The 26,150-nt window shown below is 37.9% G+C and overlaps 1 protein-coding gene across 3 annotated transcripts in view; it reads left to right on the top strand.

Annotated features, from left to right (window-relative positions):
* The window catches only part of fgf13a (fibroblast growth factor 13a), a 263,927-nt gene that overhangs the window by 10,117 nt on the left and 227,660 nt on the right, over positions 1-26,150 (top strand). For all 3 annotated transcript variants that reach the window (XM_061900045.1, XM_061900048.1, XM_061900044.1), the window contains exon 2: positions 731-894. In XM_061900045.1, the coding sequence (XP_061756029.1) occupies positions 846-894 (49 nt within the window). In that variant the 5' untranslated portion in view covers positions 731-845. The remainder of the gene's footprint in view (positions 1-730; positions 895-26,150) is intronic.

The raw sequence follows: 26,150 nt of genomic DNA, 5'->3' as shown, positions 1-26,150 counted from the left end.
ACACACACACACACACACACACACACACACACACACACACACACACACACACACACACACACATTCTTGTATTGTAACCTTTATTAGAACTCTATAAAATACCTACTTCTAATATTATAATAAAAGTCGTAATTTCACTCAACGCAAGTCAAAATTTTACTAGAAAAACTGTACATGTGTGCAACATTATGATAAAAGTTGGGATTTTACTTATTAACAGTCACAATTTTACTGTACAAGAAAACCTTAAAATGTTGGCAATTTTATGAAAAGAGTCATCATTTTACTCAACAAAATTCAAAATTTTATAAAAACAACTTTACAATTTCGTCCATATTATAAAAATAGTTGGAATTATACCTGGCAAAATTATGACAAAAGTAATCATTTTACTCCAGTAATATCACAATTAAATTATTTCAATATGTCTCCCATTTTTATTTATTTTTCTATAATAATTTTGACCTAAGGGGCGCACTTAATTTTTTTACACACACTTGTTATTTAATATGTTGACCAGAGGGGAAGCACTTTTAAAAGCGACATATTTGAAAAATCCCTCCTTTTTTTGGGAACACCCTCTTTTTGACTGGCAGGGTTGCAAATGAGACACACACACACACACACACACACACACACACATTGGGGGAGTCCATTGTTTGACAATTTTGCGTCAAAAGCCACAAAAATGGCATTGGGGTGACCCTGGTTGTCTGCCCCTTGTCCCCAGAAGCCTTATCTCAGCACCTGGACGCCTTGGCAAGGATTTCCCCCTCGGACAAAAGCCATCATCCACCCCCGGGATTCTTGTCTAGATCGGGAATTACGCATCCAAACTGGGATCTATGAGTGGAAAAGTGGCGAAGCCTAAAGAAGACAAGGATGCTTCCAAGGGTAAGAGGCTATCCTTCCTGATATTGAGAATGCTTAATTAACACAATAAGACCCCCCCTCCCACCTCGCCCCCCTGCATGGTGCACGGGGTCACTGCCCACAATGATGGTTGCCAGCATGCGGACGCCTGGCAGGCCCACGTTGTGTGCACGGCCAGCTTTTATTTTCAAGTAGAAGAAGAAGGACTGAGACGTGTGCGCTCGCTCTCTCCTTCTGGCATCCTGCTGAAATGTCGCTTCTTCTTTGGGGTCTTAGACCTTTGCTACGGAGCCGCGGGGGGTCGGCCTTGCGTCACCATGGCGACACGGCGGAGTCAGGGTTACCAGAGAGGATGTTCTCTTGCACGTAGCAGGAAATATCAGTGACATCACTCTAGTCTGACGCAGGGATTCCACTTCATTGATCTGATTTTGTGGATACTCACCTCACATCTTTACCTCACTACATAGTCATGGTCAAAGATCCTCTATGTGACAGACGGGCTCTGTTGTTTTAAAGAACCACCACAATCAAAGATCCTCCGTAGGACAGTTGTTTTGGGAACGTACGGCCAGAAAAGAACTCCAGTCAAAGATCCTTTCTACGACAGGAGAGCTCTACTCTTTTTAAGAATATATTGCCAACAATACAAGTCAAAGATCATCTATAAGCCAGTCTGTTTTTAAAAACATTTAACCAAAAAGACAAATAAGGCTTCCTCATAAAACAGAAGCTATTTGGAAAAAAAAAGGGAGTTAAAGATCCTCTATAAGCCTGCTGTTTAAAAAAAAACAAACAAAAAACCGCAAGTAAAAGATCCTTTCTATGACAGGACCACTCTGCTGTGTTAAAGAACCACCACAATCAAAGATCCTCCATAAGACAGTTGTTTTGGGAAAATACGGCCAGAAAAAAACTCTAGTCAAAGATCCTTTCTATGACAGGAGAGCTCTACTCTTTTTAAGAATATACTGCCAACAAGACAAGTCAAAGATCGTCCAGCAAGTCAAAGATCATCTATAAGCCAGCCTGTTTTGAAAAATATTTTGCCAAAAAGACAAATAAGAGATCCTCATAAAACAGAAGCTATTTGAGAAAAAAAAAAAACGGAGAGTTAAAGATCCTCTATAAGCCTGCTGTTTTAAGAAAAAAAAAAAAAAAAGATCCTTTCTATGACAGGACCACTCTGCTGTGTTAAAGAACCACCACAATGAAATATCCTCCATAGGACAGTTGTTTTGGGAACATACGGCCAGAAAAAAACTCTAGTCAAAGATCCTTTATATGACAGGAGAGCTTTTCTGTTTTTAAGAATATACTGCCAACAAGACAAGTCAAAGATCGTCTAGCAAGTCAAAGATCGTCTATAAGCCAGCCTGTTTTTAAAAACATTTAGCCAAAAAGACAAATAAGGGATCTTCATAAAACAGAAGCTATTTGAAAAAAAAAAGTGGAGTTAAAGATCCTCTATAAGCCTGCTGTTTTAAGAAAAAAAAAAGATCCTTTCAATGACAGGACCACTCTGCTGTGTTAAAGAACCACCACAATCAAATATCCTCCATAGGACAGTTGTTTTGGGAACATACGGCCAGAAAAAAACTCTAGTCAAAGATCCTTTATATGACAGGAGAGCTTTTCTGTTTTTAAGAATATACTGCCAACAAGACAAATCAAAGATCGTCTATAAGGCAGTCTGTTTTGAAAAACATTTTGCCAAAAAGACAAATAAGGGATCCTCATAAAACAGAAGCTATTTGAACAAGAAAAAGGGAGTTAAAGATCCTCTATGAGCCTGCTGTTTTAAGAAAAAAAAATGCAAGTAAAAGATCTTTTATAAGACAGGACAACTCTGCTGTTTTCAAAAAACACCAGAAAAACACTCATCAAAGATCCTTCATAAGACAGGGTTAATGGGAACATACGGCCAGAAAAAAAAGAACACCTCTAGACAAAGATCCTTTATAAGACAGGAGAGCGCTGCAATTTTTAAGAGAAAAAAACATCAAGTAAAAGATCCTTTCTATGACAGGAGAGCGCTGCTGTTTTTAAGAATATACTGCCAACAAGGCAAGTCAAAGATCATCTATAAGCCAGCCTGTTTTTAAAAACATTTTGCCAAAAAGGCAAATCAGAGATCCTCACAAGACATGATCTATTTTCAAAAAAAAATGTGAGTTAAAGATCCTCTATAAGCCAGGACCGCTCTGCTGTTTAAAGAATAAAAAAACAAAAGCAAGTAAAAGATCCTTTATACGACAGGACCACTCTGCTGTTTTAAAGAACCACCACAAAAACACTCATCAAAGATCCTCCATAAGACAGGATCACTCTGATGTTTATGGGAACAAACGGCCAGAAAAAAAACCCTCCTCTAGTCAAAGATCCTTTATATGACAGGAGAGCTCGGCTGTTTTTAAGAATATACTGCCAACAAGACAAGTCAAAGATCATCTATAAGCCAGCCTGTTTTTAAAAACATTTTGCCAAAAAGGCAAATCAGAGATCCTCACAAGACATGATCTATTTAAAAAAAAAAAGTGAGTTAAAGATCCTCTATAAGCCAGGACCATTCTGCTGTTTTAAGAAAAAAAGAACAAACACAAGTAAAAGATCCTTTATATGACAGGACCACTCTGCTGTTTTAAAGAACCACCACAAAAACACTCATCAAAGATCCTCCCTAAGATATGATCACTCTGATGTTTATGGGAACATACGGCCAGAAAAAAAACCCTCCTCTTGTCAAAGATCCTTTCTATGACAGAAAAGCTCTGCTGTTTTTAAGAATATACTGCCAACAAGGCAAGTCAAAGATCATCTATAAGCCAGCCTGTTTTGAAAAAACATTTTGCCAAAAAGGCAAATCAGAGATCCTCACAAGACATGATCTATTTAAAAAAAAAAAGTGAGTTAAAGATCCTCTATAAGCCAGGACCATTCTGCTGTTTTAAGAAAAAAAAGAACAAACACAAGTAAAAGATCCTTTATATGACAGTACCACTCTGGTGTTTTAAAGAACCACCACAACAACAATCATCAAAGATCCTCCATAAGACAAAATATTTTTCTAAAAATAAATGTGAGTTAAAGATCCTCTATAAGCCAGGACCTCTCTGCTGTTTGAAGAAAAAAAATGCAAGTAAAAGATCCTTTATATGACAGGACCACTCTGCTGTTTTTAAAGAACCACCACAAAAACACTCATCAAAGATCCTCCATAAGACAGAATCACTCTGTTTATGGGAACATATGATCAGAAAAAAAACCCTCTGCTAGTCAAAGATCCTTTATATGACAGGAGAGCGCTGCTGTTTTTAATAATATACTGACAACAACAAATAATCCAGCCTGTTTTTTAAAAAACATTTTATTGTAGCTGAGATAGGCGCCAGCGCCCCCCGCGACCCCGAAAGGGAATAAGCGGTAGAAAATGGATGGATGGATGGATTTTGCCAAAAAGACAAATCAGAGATCCTCTTAGGACAGAATCTATTTCTAAAAAAAAATTGAGTTAAAGATCCTCTATAAGCCAGGACCACTCTGCTGATAAAAAACAAACAAAAACGCAGTAAAAGATCCTTTATATGACAGGACCACTCTGCTGTTTCAAACAACCACCACAAAAACACTCATCAAAGACCCTCCATATGACAATCTGATGTTTTTGGCAACATATAGCCTGAAACAAAAACCCCTCCTCTAGTCAAAGATCCTCTATATCCCTTCAGTTTTAAGAACCTTTTGCAAAAACAGGAGTCCAAGCTTGTATAGAGCAATACAGTATCATCTACTACAGTATCATCCACTACAGTATCATCTACTATAGTATCAGTATCATGTACAGTACTATAGTATCATGTACTACAGTATCATGTACTGCAGTATCATCCACTATAGTATCATTTACTATAGTTTTAGTATCATGTACTGCAGTATCATCTACTATAGTATCAGTATCATGTACAGTACTATAGTATCATGTACTACAGTATCATGTACTGCAGTATCATCTACTATAGTATCATCTACTATAGTTTTAGTATCATGTACTGCAGTATCATATACTATAGTATCAGTATCATGTACAGTACTATAGTATCATGTACTACAGTATCATGTACTGCAGTATCATCTACTATAGTATCAGTATCATGTACAGTACTATAGTATCATGTACTACAGTATCATGTACTGCAGTATCATCTACTATAGTATCAGTATCATGTACAGTACTACAGTATCATGCACTGCAGTATCATCTACTATAGTATCAGTATCATGTACAGTACTATAGTATCATGTACTACAGTATCATGTACTATAGTATCATCTTCTATAGTTTTAGTATCATGTACTGCAGTATCATCTACTATAGTATCAGTATCATGTACAGTACTACAGTATCATGTACTACAGTATCATGTACTGCAGGATCATCTACTATAGTATCAGTATCATGTACAGTACTATAGTATCATGTACTACAGTATCATGTATTGCAGTATCATCTACTATAGTATCAGTATCATGTACAGTACTATAGTAGCATGTACTACAGTATCATGTACTATAGTATCATCTATTATAGTTTTAGTATCATGTACTGCAGTATCATCTACTATAGTATCAGTATCATGTACAGTACTATAGTATCATGTACTACAGAATCATGTACTATAGTATCAGTATCATGTACAGTACTATAGTATCATGTACTACAGTATCATGTACTGCAGTATCATCTACTATAGTATCAGTATCATAGTATCATGTACTACAGTATCATGTATTGCAGTAGTTTTATCAAGTACTGTGATATTAATGTCCATCAGTATAGTTGGCTTCTACAGTTTCTTCTCCCTGCGGCTTCTCTGTCAAACACACACTCTGCAGCCTCTGCATATTTTCATGGATAAATGTCTGCTGTGTCGATATTTCCGTAACGTCCCTGGCTGCTGTCCTCGATGTTTTTGGTGGATTTTTTTTTTTTTTTTTATGCCAGTATTTATTTTTTTGTACACTTTTATTGTTTGTGTGGGTTTTAAAGTTTTTTTTTTTTACAATCGCTTCTCCTTTTCTATGGTTTTGTTTCTTTTTTATTTCGGTTTCGCTTCTTTTTTTGTACGGTATGGAAATAATACTGATATTGTATTACTCTTCGACTACTTCGTAAAGTAAGCTTCCTTACTTTGACTTTCAGTTTCATAGATGCAGTAGGTTTCAGCAGTAAGACATTATATTTCTGTTATTTATTAAATGTTGAGAGTTGAGATCAATTAAAAAAAAAAAATAATAAAATAAAAAAATAATAATTTAGAGCAATTAGTCATGTCTATTTTTTATTTATTTATTTCAGGCAATGGCATCAAAGAAAAAGTACAAAGCTGACAACACATAATAATATAAATACATAGTGTAAAAAGTCATGTACAGTATGTCAATCAATCAATCAATCAATCAATGTTTACTTATATAGCCCTAAATCACTAGTGTCTCAAAGGGCTGCACAAACCACTACGACATCCTCGGTAGGCCCACATAAGGGCAAGGAAAACTCACACCCAGTGGGACGTCGGTGACAATGATGACTATGAGAACCTTGGAGAGGAGGAAAGCAATGGATGTCGAGCGGGTCTAACATGATACTGTGAAAGTTCAATCCATAATGGATCCAACACAGTCGCGAGAGTCCAGTCCAAAGCGGATCCAACACAGCAGCGAGAGTCCCGTTCACAGCGGAGCCAGCAGGAAACCATCCCAAGCGGAGGCGGATCGGACCGGACCCCCTCCACAGAGGAGAGTGGGACATAGAAGAAAAAGAAAACAAACGGCAGATCAGCTGGTCTAAAAAGGGAGTCTATGATTGTCCAGTTTTGCCGTAAGAAAGGGAGTGGGAAGATTCTTAGTTATGATAGTTTTAAAGGATTTATCATATAATTGTTTCATTTTTTCAAAATAAAATGTACCTGTCAAACATCAGCTTCTCTCACTTTATGTTCTGTAGTTGGATCTTCTTAGTCTTGCTTGTTGAATTACAAGCAGCAACATCACAAAGTACCACTCAGATATTATTTCCAAAGATGTGATCCTTCAAAGAAATGTCTCCTCTAAAAGTCCATAAATTAATTAAAATAATCCCTCAGCTCTACATTATAGTTGGTGAAGTCTCAAAAAGATATTGTACTTTCTAAATGTACATGTAAATATTATGTGGAATACCGCATACAGCTACACTGACATCGGTACGACAGGTAGGAACGACAATAATCCAGCACAGACCGGATGGGAAGGCAGGTTCAAATAGCACCTGGCTGATTGACACCAGGTGTGGCCGGGTGCTAATCAGCCACAGCTGAGGGGACACAGCACTCAGGGAGACAAACAGGAAACAGAACAAAAACAAAAAATACATTTCATAAAAGTTGTACACTTTATTTAGACGCCCTCGGTCCTCCTTTCTTCTCCCGCTGCGTTTTTACAGCCCGATAAAATTGTTTCCGCAGGCGCTTCGTGCTAAAACACTACCGTTATTTTGGTACCGTACAAAAAAGAAAGCAAAACTGGGAAAAAAAGAATGAAAGAAACAACACCGGAAAAAAAAATGAAGCGATCACAAACACCCTTAAAACACAGATAAACAACAAAAGCATACAAAAATATGAATATAAACATCGAAAACATCCACCAAAAATATTGTATTTTTAAAGTGTTTGTATTTATTTGTTGCCAAAACTTGTTAATTTTTCTACAATGTCGATTATTTTTCAAGATCAAATCTCACTGGCAGAGTTCTGACTCTGGACTTATAGTGCACTGCGGCTAATACAGGGAAAAACTATATTTTCTTCTAAAATGTAGTGGGCGGGGCTTATATCTCTACTTGTCACCTTGACTTAGGATTTAAAAGTTATTTGTTAATTTGTACGTTAAAAAAAATCAATCTAATGCTTAAGCAATTGTGTAATAATATCATGAAATGATCACACATTTGTAATAATATATATTCACTGTTACACGTACTACATTTGAAGTGGCCCTCAATGTCAAGTTAAAGTTGCAGTGATTGTCACACTAGTCATGTATATTCACTGGTACAAGCATTACATTTGATGTGGCCCTCAATGTATTAATATTTATTCAGTGTTACAAACGGCCCTCTGAAGGCAGCCATACATTTGATTTGGCCCTCAATGTGTGTGGAACGCTCTCCCTGACCACCTGGGGGTACCTCAGACTGTGGATGCTTTTAAAAAAGGCTTAAAAACCCATCTTTAAAAAAAAGCCTTTTTATAGCTATTGGGCTGTTTCTAGTTTTATATTTTATTTATTTTTATTATCTTTTTACTATTATTATTATTATTATTACTATTTTTTACACAGAGGCACTTTGAGGTAGTTTGCTCAACGTAAAGTGCTTTTTACAAATAAAATCTATTATTATTATTAATATTTATTCACTGTTCCAAGTATTACATTTGACGTGGCCCTCAATGTATTAATATTTATTCAATGTTACAATCGGCCCTCTGAGGGCAGTCTCACATTTGAAGTGGCCCTCAATGTAAAGTTAGAGTTCCAATGATTGTCACACTATTAATATGTATTCACTGTTACAAACATTACATTTGAAGTGGCCCTCAATTTATTAATATTTGTTCACTGTCACACATGCGGCCCTCTAGGGGCAGGCATACATTTGAAGTGGCCCTCAACGTATTATTATGTATTCACTGTTACAAGCATTACATTTGATTTGAACCTCAATGTATTAATATTGATTCACTGTTACACAAGCGGCCCTCTAAGGGAAGCCATACATTTGAAGTGGCCCTCAATGTATTCATATATATTCACTGTTACTATAGGCGCTCTGAGGGCAGCCATACTTTTGAAGTGACCCTCAATGTATTAATATTTAATCAATGTTACAAACGGCCCTCTGAGGGCAGCATTTCATTTGAAGTGGCCCTCAATGTAAAGTTAGAGTTCCAATGACTGTCACACTATTAATATGTATTCACTGTTACAACCATTGCAATTGAAGTGGCCCTCAATGTATTAATATTTATTCACTGTTACACAAGCGGCCCTCTAAGGGCAGACATACATTTGAAGTGGCCCTCCACGTATTAATATGTATTCACTGTTAAAAATGGCCCTGTGAGTGCAGCCATACATTTGATGTGGCCCTCAATGTATTAATATTTATTCAACGTTACAATCGGCCCTCTGAGGGCATTCTCACAATTGAAGTGGCCCTCAATGTAAAGTTAAAGTTCCAATTATTGTCACACTGTTAATATTTATTCACTGTTACAAGCATTACATTTGAAGTGGCCCTCAATGTATTAATATTGATTCACTGTTACACAAGCGGCCCTCTAAGGGAAGCCATACATTTGAAGTGGCCCTCAATGTATTAATATTCATTCACTGTTACAATCATTACATTTGAACTGGCCCTCAATGTATTCATATATATTCACTGTTACTATAGGCGCTCTGAGGGCAGCCATACATTTGAAGTGACCCTCAATGTATTAATATTTAATCAATGTTACAAACGGCCCTCTGAGGGCAGCATTTAATTTGAAGTGGCCCTCAATGTAAAGTTAGAGTTCCAATGACTGTCACACTATTAATATGTATTCACTGTTACAACCATTGCAATTGAAGTGGCCCTCAATGTATTAATATTTATTCACTGTTACACAAGCGGCCCTCTAAGGGCAGACATACATTTGAAGTGGCCCTCCACGTATTAATATGTATTCACTGTTAAAAATGGCCCTGTGAGTGCAGCCATACATTTGATGTGGCCCTCAATGTATTAATATTTATTCAACGTCACAAGCGGCCCTCTGAGGGCAGTCTCACATTTGAAGTGGCCCTCAATGTAAGGTTAAAGTTCCAATCATTGTCACACTATTAATATGTATTCACTGTTACAAGCATTACATTTGAAGTGGCCCTCAATGTATTGATATTTATTCACTGTTACAAGCGGCCCACTAAGGGAAGCCATACATTTGAAGTGGCCCTCTATGTATTAATATTCATTCACTGTTACAAGCATTACATTTGATTTGGCCCTCAATGTATTGATATCTATTCACTGTTACTATAGGCCCTCTGAGGGCAGCCATACATTTGAAGTGGCCCTCAATGTATTAATATTTATTCAATGTTACAATCTGTCCTCTGAGGGCAACATTTCATTTGAAGTGGCCCTCATTGTAAAGTTAGAGTTCCAATGATTGTCACACTATTAATATGTATTCACTGTTACAAGCATTACATTTGAAGTGGCCCTAAATGTATTAATATGTATTCACTGTTAAAAATGGCCCTCTGAGTGTAGCCATACATTTGAAGTGGCCCTCAATGTATTAATATTTATTAAATGTTACATGCGGCCCTCTGAGGGCAGTCTCACATTTGAATTGGCCCTCAATATAAAGTTAAAAGTCCAATGATTGTCACACTATTAATATTTATTTACTGTTACAAACATTACATTTGAGGTGGCCCTCAATGTATTGATATTTATTCACTGTTAAAAATGGCCCTCTGACTGCAGCCATACATTTGATGTGGCCCTCAATGTATTAATATTTATTCAATGTTACAATCGCCCCTCTGAGGGCAGTCTCACAATTGAAGTGGCGCTCAATATAAAGTTAAAGTTCCAAATATTGTCACACTGTTAATATTTATTCACTGTTACAAGCATTACATTTGAAGTGGCCCTCAATGTATTAATATTTATTCACTGTTACATAAGCGGCCCTCTAAGGGAAGCCATACATTTGAAGTGGCCCTCAATGTATTAATATTTATTCACTGTTACAAGCATTACATTTGAAATGGCCCTCTATGTATTGATATTTATTCACTGTTACTATAGGCCCTCTGAGGGCAGCCATACATTTGAAGTGGCCCTCAATGTATTAATATTTATTCAATGTTACAATCTGTCCTCTGAGGGCAACATTTCATTTGAAGTGGCCCTCATTGTAAAGTTAGAGTTCCAATGATTGTCACACTATTAATATGTATTCACTGTTACAAGCATTACATTTGAATTGGCCCTAAATGTATTAATATGTATTCACTGTTAAAAATGGCCCTCTGAGTGTAGCCATACATTTGAAGTGGCCCTCAATGTATTAATATTTATTCAATGTTACATGCGGCCCTCTGAGGGCAGTCTCACATTTGAAGTGGCCCTCAATGTAAAGTTAAAGTTCCAATGATTGTCACACTATTAATATTTATTCACTGTTACAAGCATTACATTTGAAGTGGCCCTCAATGTATTGATATTTATTCACTATTACAAACGGCCCTCTAAGGGTAGCCATACATTTGAAATGGCCCTCAATGTATTAATATTTATTCACTGTTACAAGCATTACATTTGAAGTGGCCCTCAATGTATTCATATATATTCACTGTTACTATAGGCCCTCTGAGGGCAGCCATACATTTGAAGTGACCCTCAATGTATTAATATTTATTCAATGTTACAAGCGGCCCTATGAGGGCAGCATTTCATTTGAAGTGGCCCTCAATGTAAAGTTAGAGTTCCAATGATTGTCACACTATTAATATGTATTCACTGTTACAAACATTACATTTGATTTGACCCTCAATGTATTAATATTTATTCACTGTTACACATGCGGCCCTCTAAAGGCAGGCATACATTTGAAGTGGCCCTCCACGTATTAATATGTATTCACTTTTAAAAATGGCCCTGTGGTGCAGCCATACATTTGAATTGGCCCTCAATGTATTAATATCTATTCAATGTTACAAGCGGCCCTCTGAGGGCAGTCTCACATTTGAAGTGGCCCTCAATGTAAAGTTAAAGTTCCAATGATTGTCACACTAATAATATTTATTCACTGTTACAAGCATTACATTTGAAGTGGCCCTCAATGTATTGATATTTATTCACTATTACAAGCGGCCCTCTAAGGGCAGACATACATTTGAAGTGGCCCTCAATGTATTAATATTTATTCCCTGTTACAAGCATTACATTTGAATTGCCCCTCAATGTATTCATATATATTCACTGTTACTATAGGCCCTCTGAGGGCAGCCATACATTTGAATTGGCCCTCAATGTATTAATATTTATTCAATGTTACAATCTGTCCTCTGAGGGCAGCATTTCATTTGAAGTGGCCCTCAATGTAAAGTTAGAGTTCCAATGATTGTCACACTATTAATATGTATTCACTGTTACAACCATTGCAATTGAAGTGGCCCTCAATGTATTAATATTTATTCACTGTTACACAAGCGGCCCTCTAACGGCAGACATACATTTGAAGTGACCCTCAACGTATTAATATGTATTCACTGTTACAAACATTACATTTGAGGTGGCCCTCAATGTATTAATATTTATTCAATGTTACATGCGGCCCTCTGAGGGCAGTTTCACATTTGAAGTGGCCCTCAATATAAAGTTAAAGGTCCAATGATTGTCACACTATTAATATTTATTTACTGTTACAAGCATTACATTTGAAGTGGCCCTCAATGTATTGATATTTATTCACTGTTAAAATTGGCCCTCTGACTGCAGCCATACATTTGATGTGGCCCTCAATGTATTAATATTTATTCAATGTTACACGCGACCCTCTGAGGGCAGTCTCACAATTGATGTGGCCCTCAATGTAAAGTTAAAGTTCCAATTATTGTCACACTGTTAATATTTATTCACTGTTACAAGCATTACATTTGAAGTGGCCCTCAATGTATTGATATTTATTCACTGTTACACATGCGGCCCTGTAAGGGAAGCCATACATTTGAAATGGCCCTCAATGTATTAATATTTATTCACTGTTACAAGCATTACATTTGAATTGGCCCTCAATGTATTCATATATATTCACTGTTAATATAGGCCCTCTGAGGGCAGCCATACATTTGAAGTGACCCTCAATGTATTAATATTTATTCAATGTTACAATCGGCCCTCTGAGGGCAGCATTTCATTTGAAGTGGCCCTCAATGTAAAGTTAGAGTTCCAATGACTGTCACACTATTAATATGTATTCACTGTTACAAGCATTGCAATTGAAGTGGCCCTCAATGTATTAATATTTATTCACTGTTACACAAGCGGCCCTCTAAGGGCAGGCATACATTTGAAGTGGCCCTCAACGTATTATGTATTCACTGTTACAAGCATTACATTTGATTTTGCCCTAAATGTATTAATATTTATTCACTGTTACAAGCGGCCCTCTGAGGGCAGCCATACATTTGAAGTGGCCCTCAGCGTCAAGTTAGAATTAAAGTTCCAATGATTGTCACACTATTAATATTCATTCACTGTTACAACCGGCCCTCAGAGGGCAGCCATACGTTTGAAGTGGCCCTCAGCGTCAAGTTAAAATTAAAGTTCCAATGATTGTCACACTATTAATATTCATTCACTGTTACAATCGGCCCTCTGAGGGCAGCCATACATTTAAAGTGGCCCTCATTGTATTAATATTTATTCACTGTTACAAGCGGCCCTCTGAGGGCAGCCATACATTTGAAGTGGCCCTCATTGTATTAATATTTATTCACTGTTACAAGCGGCCCTCTGAGGGCAGCCATACACTTGAAGTGGCCCTCAATGTATTAATATTTATTCACTGTTACAAGCGGCCCTCTGAGGGAAGCCATACACTTGAAGTGGCCCTCAATGTATTAATATTTATTCACTGTTACAAGCGGCCCTCTGAGGGAAGCCTTACATTTGATGTGGCCCTCATTGTATTAATATTTATTCACTGTTACAATCGGCCCTCTGAGGACAGCCATACACTTGAAGTGGCCCTCAATGTGTTAATATTTATTCACTGTTACATGCGGCCCTCTGAGGGAAGCCTTACATTTGAAGTGGCCCTCAATGAAAACAGACTGACATCAATATTATAATACAAGAAGGTATTTTTTTCTTTTCATTCTAAATGAAGTCAAAGAGCAAACAAATGATGTTCCACAACTGTGTCAATATGGCGGCATGACAAAAACCACAATAATTACAGAGTTCATGTTGTAGTTTCTGGCTGAGCTGATGATGATGGTTTCAAGTCCAAGGAGGGTCCACCCTTGGTCCTATAAGGTCCTCCCTTTGTGTCCGTCAAGACGCCTTCACTGTCTTCTGTAATTACAAGAACTTCTCGTCTCATCTGGATCACTGGAAGTCTCCAGAGACACACGTGTCCTGGTGCAAGTCATGCTTTAATTGCTCCCCATGAGCTGTTTGGGAAGAGTGTGTGACGGCACGGGGGCTTGAGGGGGCTTCTTTAAGGCAGGCATCGCCTTTGCCACACCACGCCTCCAAACGTTAAACGTGTGCGCTTGTTGGCTTTGTGAGGAGAGAAATGTGTGCTCCAAAAGAAAAAATGGATTCCAAGATTAACCCGGAGAGCATCTTTCTTTCTCCAACGCCCCCTCAAATCAATGATCTCTGTGAATGGCTGACTCACTCAACTTGTGCGTTTGCACCGTCTTCACCTCCACTTACACTCCTCAACAAGGCAGTCTCTCTCTCTCTCTCTGTGTTTGTGTGTGTGTGTGTGTGTGTGTGTGCGTGTGGATACTTTTAAAAAGTCACACACTTCCACAATTACAAGAATTTGGTTATTTCAATGCTTGCAATCTAGACATTTTTTAGTGAATTGTTACACACTTTGATTTAGATTGTCACTGTAAGTTGGTCTGTGTTGTCACAGAAATAAAGTATCAGCATTTAAGCCACGCCCACCAAATTTGAAAAAATATAATTTAGAAAAAAATATATATTAGTCGTAATTGTTTATTTACATACCGTATTTCCTTGACTTGCCGCCGGGGCGCTAATTAATTTAAAACCTCTTCTGACTCCGGCGCTTACCAAAGGCATGCGGTAAATTTAGGCCTGCGCTTATACATTTGAGTGTGATGTAAGGATACCATCATGAAAAGCACATTTAATACAAAAAACGTTATTATGGTCTTACCTTTACTTATAAATGAAGTCCATGCACAGCTCCTTCTGATCAAAAGCATCGATAACTTGTTTATAGAAGTCTTCCTTATCTTTCTTCAATTTTGGGGCGGTATAGCTCGGTTGGTAGAGTGGCCGTGCCAGCAACTTGAGGGTTGCAGGTTCGATTCCCGCTTCCGCCATCCTAGTCACTGCCATTGTGTCCTTGGGCAAGACACTTTACCCACCTGCTCCCAGTGCCACCCACACTGGTTTAAATGTAACTTAGATATTGGGTTTCACTATGTAAAACGCTTTGAGTCACTAGAGAAAAGCGCTATATAAATATAAAATTCACTTCAAAAGTCTCTCTGTCTCGATGGAGATCTTCCTTTATTACCTCCTGCTTCGATTGAAAGTCCAGTTTACAAAACGGTTTTATTTTAGATATGTAATCCTCCATGTTAAAAGTGCAAGCGAGAGGAAAAAATAAACGATCGCTGCTCACTCTTGCTGCTTGTTGTCACTTCTTCTGCAGCCGAGTAGTCGCAAGAAGGATCACTAGCGCCCTCTACCACCAGGAGGCGGGAGTCATTTAATGACTCATATTTGACACACGCAGCTACGGTATATTAATAAAACATAGCTGCTTACTGTTCTTTTTAGCATATTCAATAGCTTGGACCTTAAATCCTACTGAATAGCTCTTAATCTTCTTCCCTTTATGCCATTTCAAATGATTGAAATCAGCCTCCTCCATTTTGAAAATGATGCCAGGTGAAGTGTCACTCGTGACGTGACGAGTTTGACCCGGTGGAAATTCTAGGCATATGCTAATTATTTGGCGAAACGAGTAATTCTAGGCAGGCGCATACTATATACCCGGCGGCAGTTCAAGGAAATACGGTAATCCAGTTTGCCGGCGGTGCGGGTCAGCCTGTGGAGGACACGCTCTTGGAGCGCGTGTGAGTCCGAGTCCAGCACATGTGATTTCAACACCAGTGATTCACGTTGCCGCCTGTCCTTGTGAAGCCGCGGTGTGGCGAGCGTAGCGATCGTGCGGAAGCGTGACGCACGCCCTCCTCCGCCTCTGCCACGCTCTCCTCAGCCTGGAGAACTCTCCGACGACACGGATTTATGTCAGAACACGTCCTCAGAAATGAGACGCCACCCAGAAGTTACGATATGTACACCACAGGAGTTATCAGCGACAGTAGCAAGGGGATTCATACGACCCCATTCGCCACAGTTCCCCTGACACATGAAACGTGACAAATTGATGGCAGTTGAATGTCTTTAAATTTGTTGCAATGATCACAGCATCAGTGGCAATCGCTTTCAATAGACAGCATTGCAAAATGAACCACCCCCCCCCCCCCCCACCTCCTTCCTCTTACGCGAGAACCACGCAGGAATAGGGAAATATCTATCGCTCCCCTATTGAAGGTTGATTTAAAAAAATCAAAATATAATCGTGAACATGTTTAATGTATATTGTGTGAGTCGTTTAGCTGTTTAATCATTCATGAAATACAGTTTATTGTAGTAAATTCTTTCTTTTCCGACATTGTAGTTGACTAGCTACACCGTATCAGCTAACTCCTATGAAGAGTGATTTTTAGAATAAAACAGCATTTTAAACGTGTTTGATGTAAATCAGGGGTGTCCACAGAAAAATGTAAGCATGCGGGGGCCATTTTGATACTTTTTATTTTCAAACCATAACAAAATATATATATATTTTTTAATCCTTAGGGGTCCTAGGGAGCATAGAGGGTCTCAGTCACTAAAATGTTAAAAATAAGTCCAATTATTATTATTATTTTGTATCTAATGCTTACAGTAAATCTCTATATCAACTTGAGGTTGATATAAAGTAAAATAAATAAGGTTTTATACCTTTCTGTCAAAGAGAACTTTGTTTTTTTATAGTAAAACTGAAATATGCAGTATTTAGATAGATAGATAGTAATTTATTAATTCCTTCAGGAGAGTTCCTTTATTTAGCAATTAAAGCCCTCAAAGATGCAGGACACCATTGATTTTAATTATTTAATATTTTTGAGTAATCACAGTGAAAACTTCAATAAAATCCTACTAAATATGTTTGAGATCCGAAATGTTCCCCACTCATAAAGTGATACATTTTTATTATTTTTTTTGTTACTTTTAACACTTAAATTTCAAAATCAACTTCCGATATATCTGTCGATTTTAAGTTTGAACTATTATTTTGTTAGTTTTGTGCTCTTTTGTCCAAACTTTGATGTTTTTATATGGCAACCACACAACATATGCAATATTTTTTCCACATAAAACATTTCAAAGTGATATTTTTTAACTAATAATTCATTATAACATAGATTTTTTTTGTCCTTTTTTTTTGAGCAATGGAAAAAAAAGAAAATAAAGACAAAGTGTCAACATTGCCACTTTTTCTCATTAGATTTCACCTCATTCCACTTTTTTTTCATATGTTTTTATTTTTATTTTTGCAATACTATCAATTTTGCAATTTTTGCAAAATGTAAAATCGGTAAACGATTAGCTGCGGGCCGCAAATGTATATCGTGAAAGTACATTTTCTGCCTAATCAGTCATGAAATGTAGTAAATGGTAGTTAAGTCCAGCTAGTCTGACATGGTAGTTTACTAACTACACCGTATTAGCTAGCGTGTATGTTGAGTATCTAAAAAATAAACAAAAAAAAACCCCAACAACATTAAACATGTAAATTGTGAAAGTAGATTAGCTGCCCAATCTTACATGAAACGTAGTAAATCGTAGTAAAACCATGCTATTTTGACATTTGCCACCTCAGTAGAAGCATTTAAGTCTCACCTTAAAACTCATTTGTATACTCTAGCCTTTAAATAGACTCCCTTTTTAGACCAGTTGATCTGCCGTTTCTTTTCTTTTTCTTCTATGTCCCACTCTCCCTTGTGGAGGGGTTCGATCCGATCCGGTGGCCATGTACTGCTCGCCTGTGTATCGGCTGGGGACATCTCTGCGCTGCTGATCCGCCTCCGCTTGGGATGGTTTCCTTCTGGCTCCGCTGTGAACGGGACTCTCGCTGCTGTGTTGGATCTGCTTTGGACTGGACTCTCGCGACTGTGTTGGATCCATTATGGATTGAACTTTCACAGTATCATGTTGAACTTTCACAGTATCATGTTAGACCCGCTCGACATCCATTGCTTTCCTCCTCTCCAAGGTTCTCATAGTCATCATTGTCACCGACGTCCCACTGGGTCATTATGGTCACCGATGTCCCACTGGGTGTGAGTTTTCCTTGCCCTTATGTGGGCCTACCGAGGATGTCATAGTGGTTTGTGCAGCCCTTTGAGACACTAGTGATTTAGGGCCATATAAGTAAACATTGATTGATTGATTGAGAGTTTACTAGCTAAAACGCATTAACTGGCCTGTGTGATGAGCTATTTTAAAATGAAAAAAACAACAACATTAAATGTGTAAATTGTGTGAGTAAATTAGCTGTCTAATCAGTCATGAAATGTAGTATATTTTAGTAAAGTCCAACTAGTCTGACATTACTAGCTACACTGTGTTCGCTAACTCTTACAAGGAGTGATTTCAAAATAAAGAAAACAATGCTAAACATGTTTAGTGGCTGGGGAGAGGAAAGTCTGGGCTTCCCTGCTTAGAGGCAAGGCATCAAACAAAGACAGGATTCGATTTAGCTAAATGAGGAGAGCGCATGTGTGCCTGCACCCTTGTACAGTGTCACCCCACCACTTTAAGGAAAGGGTTCCGCATGTCCGCATTTATTTGGGCATTTTCTGATTAGATAGCTGCAGCTGTTTCTAAGGGGAGGGGTCATAAACAGCTGCTGCACTTGGTCGTAAACAGTTCAAAGAAAAGGTGCTTGGAGCGGTGTCAGGTTTGCCCCCTCTCTGCTTTGTAGATCTCATGTCATGACAAGGTCTTCCTGTGGCTGTCCAAAGAAACCGACACCTCCACGTCGCATCCCATCGCACATAGTGGAGGTTAAACAAGCGGTAGGCCTTTTTGCTTGATAAGTTCAAAGACAGCTTTTGTCTTCTCGCAGGGCGACCTGAACTCATGGGAAAACAAGTTGTGTGATAACATAGATACAATTATTCTGACAAGAAATGTAGAAATAAAAACAACAACATTAAAGATGTAAATTGTCCAAGTCGATTAGCGGTTTAATCCTACGTGAAAAGTAGTCAACATGGTAGTTTACGCCCTACAGCTGCGATGAGCGATTTTAAAATAAGAACACTGAAAAGAGGGATGTGACATCTGATCAAACACGCGTGTCATGACTTCGAACAGGGGTCACCAACGTGGTGCCCGCGGGAACCAGGTCGCGCGTAAGGACCAGATGAGTCGCCCGCTGGCCCGTTCTAAAAATAGCTCAAATAGCAGCACTTACCAGTGAGCTGCCTCTATTTTTTAAACTGTATTTATTTACTAGCAAGCTGGTCCGGCTTTTCTGGACATTTTTAATTCTTAGAGGGACAAAACTCAAATATAATTTGAAAATCCAAGCAAATATTTTAAAGACTTGGTCTTGACTTGTTTAAATAAATTCATTTATTGTTTTACTTTGCTTCTTATAACTTTCAGAAAGACAATTTTTGAGAAAAAATACAACCTTAAAAATGATTTTAGGATTTTTAAACACATATACCTTTTTACCTTATCCTCTTCTTTCCTGACAACTTAAATCAATGTTCAAGTAAAACATTTTTTTATTGTAAAGAATAATAAATACATTTCAATTCAATTCTTCATTTTAGCTTCTGTTTTTTCGCCGAATAATATTTGTGAAATATTTCTTCAAACTTATTATGATTAAAATTCCCCCCCAAAAATGTGTCTTTGTTAGAAATATAGCTTGGTCCAATTTGTTTTATATTCTAACAAAGTGCAGATTGGATTTTAACCTATTTAAAACATGTCATCAAAATTTTAAAATTAATCCTAATCAGGTAAAATTACTAATGATGTTCCGTAAATTCTTTTTTTTTTAAATTTTTCAAAAAGATTCGAATGAGCAAATTTTTCTTCTTTTTTTCAGTAGAATTTTGAATTTTTAAGAGTCGAAATCAAATTTTTTAAAAATATTTTTCTGTCTCTATATATATTTATTGTGAGAAATCATTAAGATAATCAGTGTTTCCACAAAGATAAATATTATTAATTATTAATAATAACATAGAGTTAAAGGTAAATTGAGCAAATTGGCTATTTCTGGCCATTTATTTAAGTGTGTATCAAACTGGTAGCCCTTCGCATTAATCAGTACCCAAGAAGTAGCTCTTGGTTTCAAAAAGGTTGGTGACCCCTGACTTAGAACAACAACATCAATCAATCAATCAATCAATCAATCAATCAATCAATCAATCAATCAATCAATCAATCAATCAATATTTATATAGCCCTAAATCAAGAGTGTCTCAAAGGGCTGCACAAACCACAGCGACATCCTCGGTAGAGCCCACATAAGGGCAAGGAAAAACTCACCCCAGTGGGACGTCGGTGACAGTGACAATGATGATTATGAGAATCCTTGGAGAGGACCGCATATGTGGGCAAACCCCCCCGCCCCCAGGCTTGGAAAGACTTAGTTACTTACCATCTTTCTGCTCAGACATTCCTCATCCAATAATTGCGGTTCTTGTTTGGTTGCAGATATGATCGGGACCACCTATTGTGTTGAGGCCTACACACTAGGGTTGTCCCGATATCAATATTTTAGTACCGGTACCTAAATGTATTTTGATACTTTTCTAAGTAAAGGGGACCACAAAAAATGTCATTATTGGCTTTATTTTAACAAAAAAAAATCTTAGGGTACATGAAACATATGTTTATTATTGTAATTTAGTCCTTAAATTAAATAGTGAACATACTTGACAACTTGTCTTTTAGTAGATTGATAGATAGTACTTTATTGATTCTTTCAAGAGAGTAACCTCAGGAAAATTGAAATAGTAAAAAAGTAGAAAGTAAACAAACAAAGACTCCTAATTAGTCTGCTGACATATGCAGTAACATATTGTGTCATTTATACACCTATTGTTTTGTACACACTATAAGGGACAAACTGTAAAAAATGATTATTCATCTACTTGTTCATTAATTGTTAATATCTGCTTATTTTCTGTTTTAACATGTTCTAGCTACACTTCTGTTCAAATGTAATAATCACTTATTCTTCTCTTCTTTGATACTTGACATGAGTTTTGGATGATACCACACATTTAGGTATCGATCCGATACCAAGTAGTTACAGGATCATACGTTGGTCATATTCAAAGTCCTCATGTGTACGGGAACATATTTACTGTCTTTCTAAACATAAAATTAATTTAAAAAAAAAAAAGGAAAAAAGATATTGTAATGTTAAAAAATATTGATGTAATAATAGTAGCATCGACTAAATACGCTCCTGTACTTGGTATCATTACAGTGGATATCAGGTGTAGATCCACCCATGGCGTTTGTTTACATTGTGACGGCGGTGAGCTATTGTATCCTCCTACGGTGTGTAGTGAAGCATGTTTAGCTATTCCTCGTCCTCCACTGATAACGTAACTTGAAATAAACATACTTTATTTGCCGCCATGGAGGCCAGGATTAGAGATTTAGAAGTAGCTAAAACACTGTGGATGGATGTTAGCCGCATGTGTTAAAGCAGTTCTTCCTGAGGGTGTTTCAGTGTATAACTTCACCTTTATCTTGACTTTTTACACCAAAATGCGTCCATTCTCCCTTTTCTGTCTACACACTGTGTCTGTGTGTGTGCGCTGCCTAACATGCTCCTCTGCTTCAAAAACCAGCGATGTCACCACGAGACGACGAAGTGCTGTCATGCCCGTTAAAAAAAAAAAAGGTAAAAAAGGGGGGACTAGTACTTTTCAAACAGAATATAGTCCCGTTTTTGATTGATTAGTACCTATTAGTGTCTGCTTGTAAGTACTCTGTGTGTGTGCGCTGCCTAACATGCTCCTCTGCTCGTAAAACCAGCAATGTCACCACGTGACGACTCACCATCATGTTCGGGAATTGGTGTTTTTCAAACAGGGTATAGTACCATTTTTGATTCAATAGTACCGTGTACTGGTATACCGTCCATCGCTACCACTTCACCTAAAAAGAAAATGAGGACAATATGAACATGAAAACGGAAACCCGAGGGTGAAGGGTTAAGACAAGGAGTCGGTGGGAAAGTGATTCAGCCCAAATAAGCTCTGTTTCTTCCTGCTCCTTTTCAGCCATGTTGAATTGTGCAGGTGTAAACATGCTCTCTACTTCACATCATCTAATCGTACTATTTGGCGGCCCTTTGAGGAGTCAAATTAGGTCAAAATGTCCAGTTTCCAGACTCAAAGGCAAGATTCCCAGCAGAGCGTGGACGTGTCGCAGCGTCAGTGTGGCACAGCGAGTCCTTCTCCTGTCACAAACGCTCCTGACGCCCGGAGGAGAGCGACTCGCCTCGCATCACAGATGTGCCACTCTGCATCGCGGCATCGCGTGCTGATGCCCGCTCGCTGGTGTCAGCAAAGGGTTTTTAGGGGTATGTCCTTCTTTATGAGAGTCAACACAAATACAATCACGACATTCCTTTCTGCAGTGTTTTTCAACTTGCAGGTAAAAAGGTGTCTAATGCTTAAACCAAAAATAAACAAAAGGTGAGTGCCGCTAAGAAAAGGTATTGAAGCTTAGGGAAGGCTATGCAGAGTGAAACTAAAACTGAAGTGGCTACAAAGTCAACAGAAACAGAATGCTGGATGACAGCAAAGACTTACTGCAGAGCTTAGACATATATATATAACTACAAACCTATATATATATATATATATATATTTCCGTATGAGTTGAGAAATCGTGTTAGATAAAAATATAAACGGAATACAATGATTTGCAAATCCTTTTCAACCCATATTCAGTTGAATATGCTACAAAGACAACGTATTTTTTGCAAATAATAATTCACTTAGAATTTCATGGCTGCAACACGTGCCAAAGTAGTTGGGAAAGGGCATGTTCACCACTGTGTTACATCACCTTTTCTTTTAACAACACTCAATAAACGTTTGGGAACTGAGGAAACTAACTGTTGAAGCTTTGAAAGTGGAATTCTTTCCCATTCTTGTTTTATGTAGAGCTTCAGTCGTTTTACAGTCCTCCGTTGTCGTATTTTACGCTTCGTAATGCGCCACACATTTTCCATGGGAGACCGGTCTGGACTGCAGGCGGGCCAGGAAAGTACCCGCACTCTTTTACTACGAAGCCACGCTTTTGTAACACTTGGCTTGACATTGTCTTGCTGAAATAAGCAGGGGCGTCCATGATAACGTTGCTGGGATGACAACATATGTTGCTTCAAAAACTGTGTGTCCATTTCAGGATTAATGGTGCCTTCACAGATGTGTAAGTTACCCATGCCTTGGGCACTAATGCACCCCCATACCATCACAGATGCCGGCTTTTCAACTTTGCGCCTATAACCACGTCCACAGTTTCCTATTATAATTTGAAATTTGAGCTCGTCAGACCGCAAAACACCTTTCCACTTTGCATCCGTCCATCTTAGATGAGCTCGGGCCCAGCCAAGCCGGCTGCGTTCCTGGGTGTTGTTGATAAATGGCTTTGGCTTTGCATAGTAGAGTTTTAACTTGCACTTACAGATGGAGCGACCAACTGTAGTTACTGACAATGGTTTTCTGAAGTGTTCCTGAGCCCATGTGGTGATATCCTTTACACACTGATGTCGGTTTTTGATGCAGTACTGCCTGAGAGATCAAAGGTCCATAAAATCATCGCTTACGTGCAGTGATTTCTCCAGATTCTCTGAACATTTTGATGATTTTACGGACCGTAGATGGTAAAATCCCTACAATTCCTTGCAATTGCTCGTTGAGAAATGTTGTTCTAAAACTGTTCGACAAGTTGCTTACAAATTGGTGTACCTCGCCCCATCCTTTCTTGTCAAAGACTGAGCATTTTTTGGGAAGCTGTTTTTATACACAATCAAGGCACCCACCTGTTCCCAATTAGCCTGCACACCCGTGGGGTGTTCCAAATAAGTGTTTGATGAGCATTTCTCAACTTTATCAGTATTAATGATTTATTTGCAATAAAAAAAACATGTTTATCAGTTTTAACTTCAAATATGTTGTCTTTGTAGCATATTCAACTGAATATGGGTTGAAAAGGATTTGCGAATCATTGCATTCCGTTTATATTTACATCTAGAACAATTTCCTAACTCATATGGAAACGGGGTTTGTATATATATATATATATATATATATATATATATATATATATATATATATATATATATATATATATATATATATATATATATATATATATATATATAATCTATAAACACTTGCACACACACCACATAGAGAGCTGACGTTACTCTAATACCTAATTAGCCTTCACCTCAAGGACCGCGAACGAGCTGAGCTGCCGCTTATGTTTCTAGAACGTCAACGGGCTCAGAGTGATGTCCCCTGTAGTTGACTGGCCGGTGTTTAATCATCATTTGGGGAGAGTCCACTGCCTTACCTGCTAAAAACCCCTTTCTGCTCACTCCACCTTACATGCGCTCTGAATACACACTGCTGATTGGCTATTACCGCTCTGGGTGTAACCAATCAAGTGGTTGTGTGGGTGGTACAATGCTGGGTGCTGCTGAGACATTTAGTTTAGGCGTTGGCTCTTTGTTGTTAAGGTGGCCGCCTTAACAACAAAGCGCTGCGCTGCGGGAAACCCTGTATATATATATATATATATATATAAAAATAAATAGACTCCCTTTTTAGACCAATTGATCTGCCGTTTCTTTTCTTTTTCTTCTATGTCCCACTCTCCTTTGTGGAGGGGGTCCGGTCCGATCCGGTTGCCATGTACTGCTTGCCTGTGTATCGGCTGGGGACATCTCTGCGCTGCTGATCCGCCTCCGCTTGGGATGGTTTCCTGCTGGCTCCGCTGTGAACGGGACTCTCGCTGCTGTGTTGGATCCGCTTTGGACTGGACTCTCGCGACTGTGTTGGATCCATTATGGATCGAACTTTCACAGTATCATGTTAGACCCGCTCGACATCCATTGCTTTCCTCCTCTCCAAGGTTCTCATAGTCATCATTGTCACCGACGTCCCACTGGGTCATTATTGTCACCGATGTCCCACTGGGTGTGAGTTTTCCTTGCCCTTATGTGGGCCTACCGAGGATGTCGTAGTGGTTTGTGCAGCCCTTTGAGACACTAGTGATTTAGGGCTATATAAGTAAACATTGATTGATTGATTTATATATATATATATATATATATATATACATATATATATATATATATATATATATATATATATATATATATATATATATATATATATATATATATATATATATATATATATATATATATATATATATATATATATATATATGTATGTGTGTGTGTCCCAACCCTACATAGTGCACCAGTTATAGTATGTAAAGGACTAACATGTTAGCACAGGGGTAGGGAACCTATGGCTCTAGAGCCAGATCTGGCTCTTTTGATGACTGCATCCGGCTCTCAGATAAATCTTAGCTGACGTTGCGTAACAAGATAACTAAATAATAATTGCCCTGGTAATCACAGTGTTAAAAATGTTAAAAATAACGTTAAAAATATCAAACATTCTCATGCATTTTAATCCATCCATCCGTTCTACCGCACCTGTTAAAGAAGTCGCATTAATGGTCAAAAGTATTTTATTTATTATTGGTTAGCTTTATAATAACAATGTTATTTAAAAAAAAGGACTTATTATACTCTAAAAATCTGGAAAATCAGGAAAGTCCAAATAAAAGAGGCGTAGAATTCTCTTGTCAGAGCGTGGGACGAAACTATACAAGGGTACAGGTCTACGGGTTTCTCCTCATTGAGCTAAATTGAATCCTGTCTCTGTTTTATTCCTTGCTTCTTGTCTGTTTAATACATGTCCTCAGTGTTTGAACCTGACAGTTGTATTCAGTGTTAAAAATATTCTATTGCTCTCACGGAAATACATTTTAAAATATTTGGCTTTCATGGCTCTCAGCCAAAGAGGTTCCCGACCCCTGTGGTAGCAATACAATACTATAAATCACCTAGAATGAAACACGATGTATACAAAAGTGTAAATAAATAAAACAGTGTCAGCAATAGTGGAAAACAAGCGACATAAACGACCTAAATTTGTATACCTGTGACAATTGAGGTTTTTCTTTGGCCCCAGCCTACACAAGACTA

Source organism: Nerophis ophidion, linkage group LG05 (assembly GCF_033978795.1).
Source record: "Nerophis ophidion isolate RoL-2023_Sa linkage group LG05, RoL_Noph_v1.0, whole genome shotgun sequence".
Classification (NCBI taxonomy): domain Eukaryota; kingdom Metazoa; phylum Chordata; class Actinopteri; order Syngnathiformes; family Syngnathidae; genus Nerophis; species Nerophis ophidion.
The sequence above is the reverse complement of the archived record's forward strand: the minus strand, read 5'-3'. Positions and strand labels throughout refer to the sequence as shown.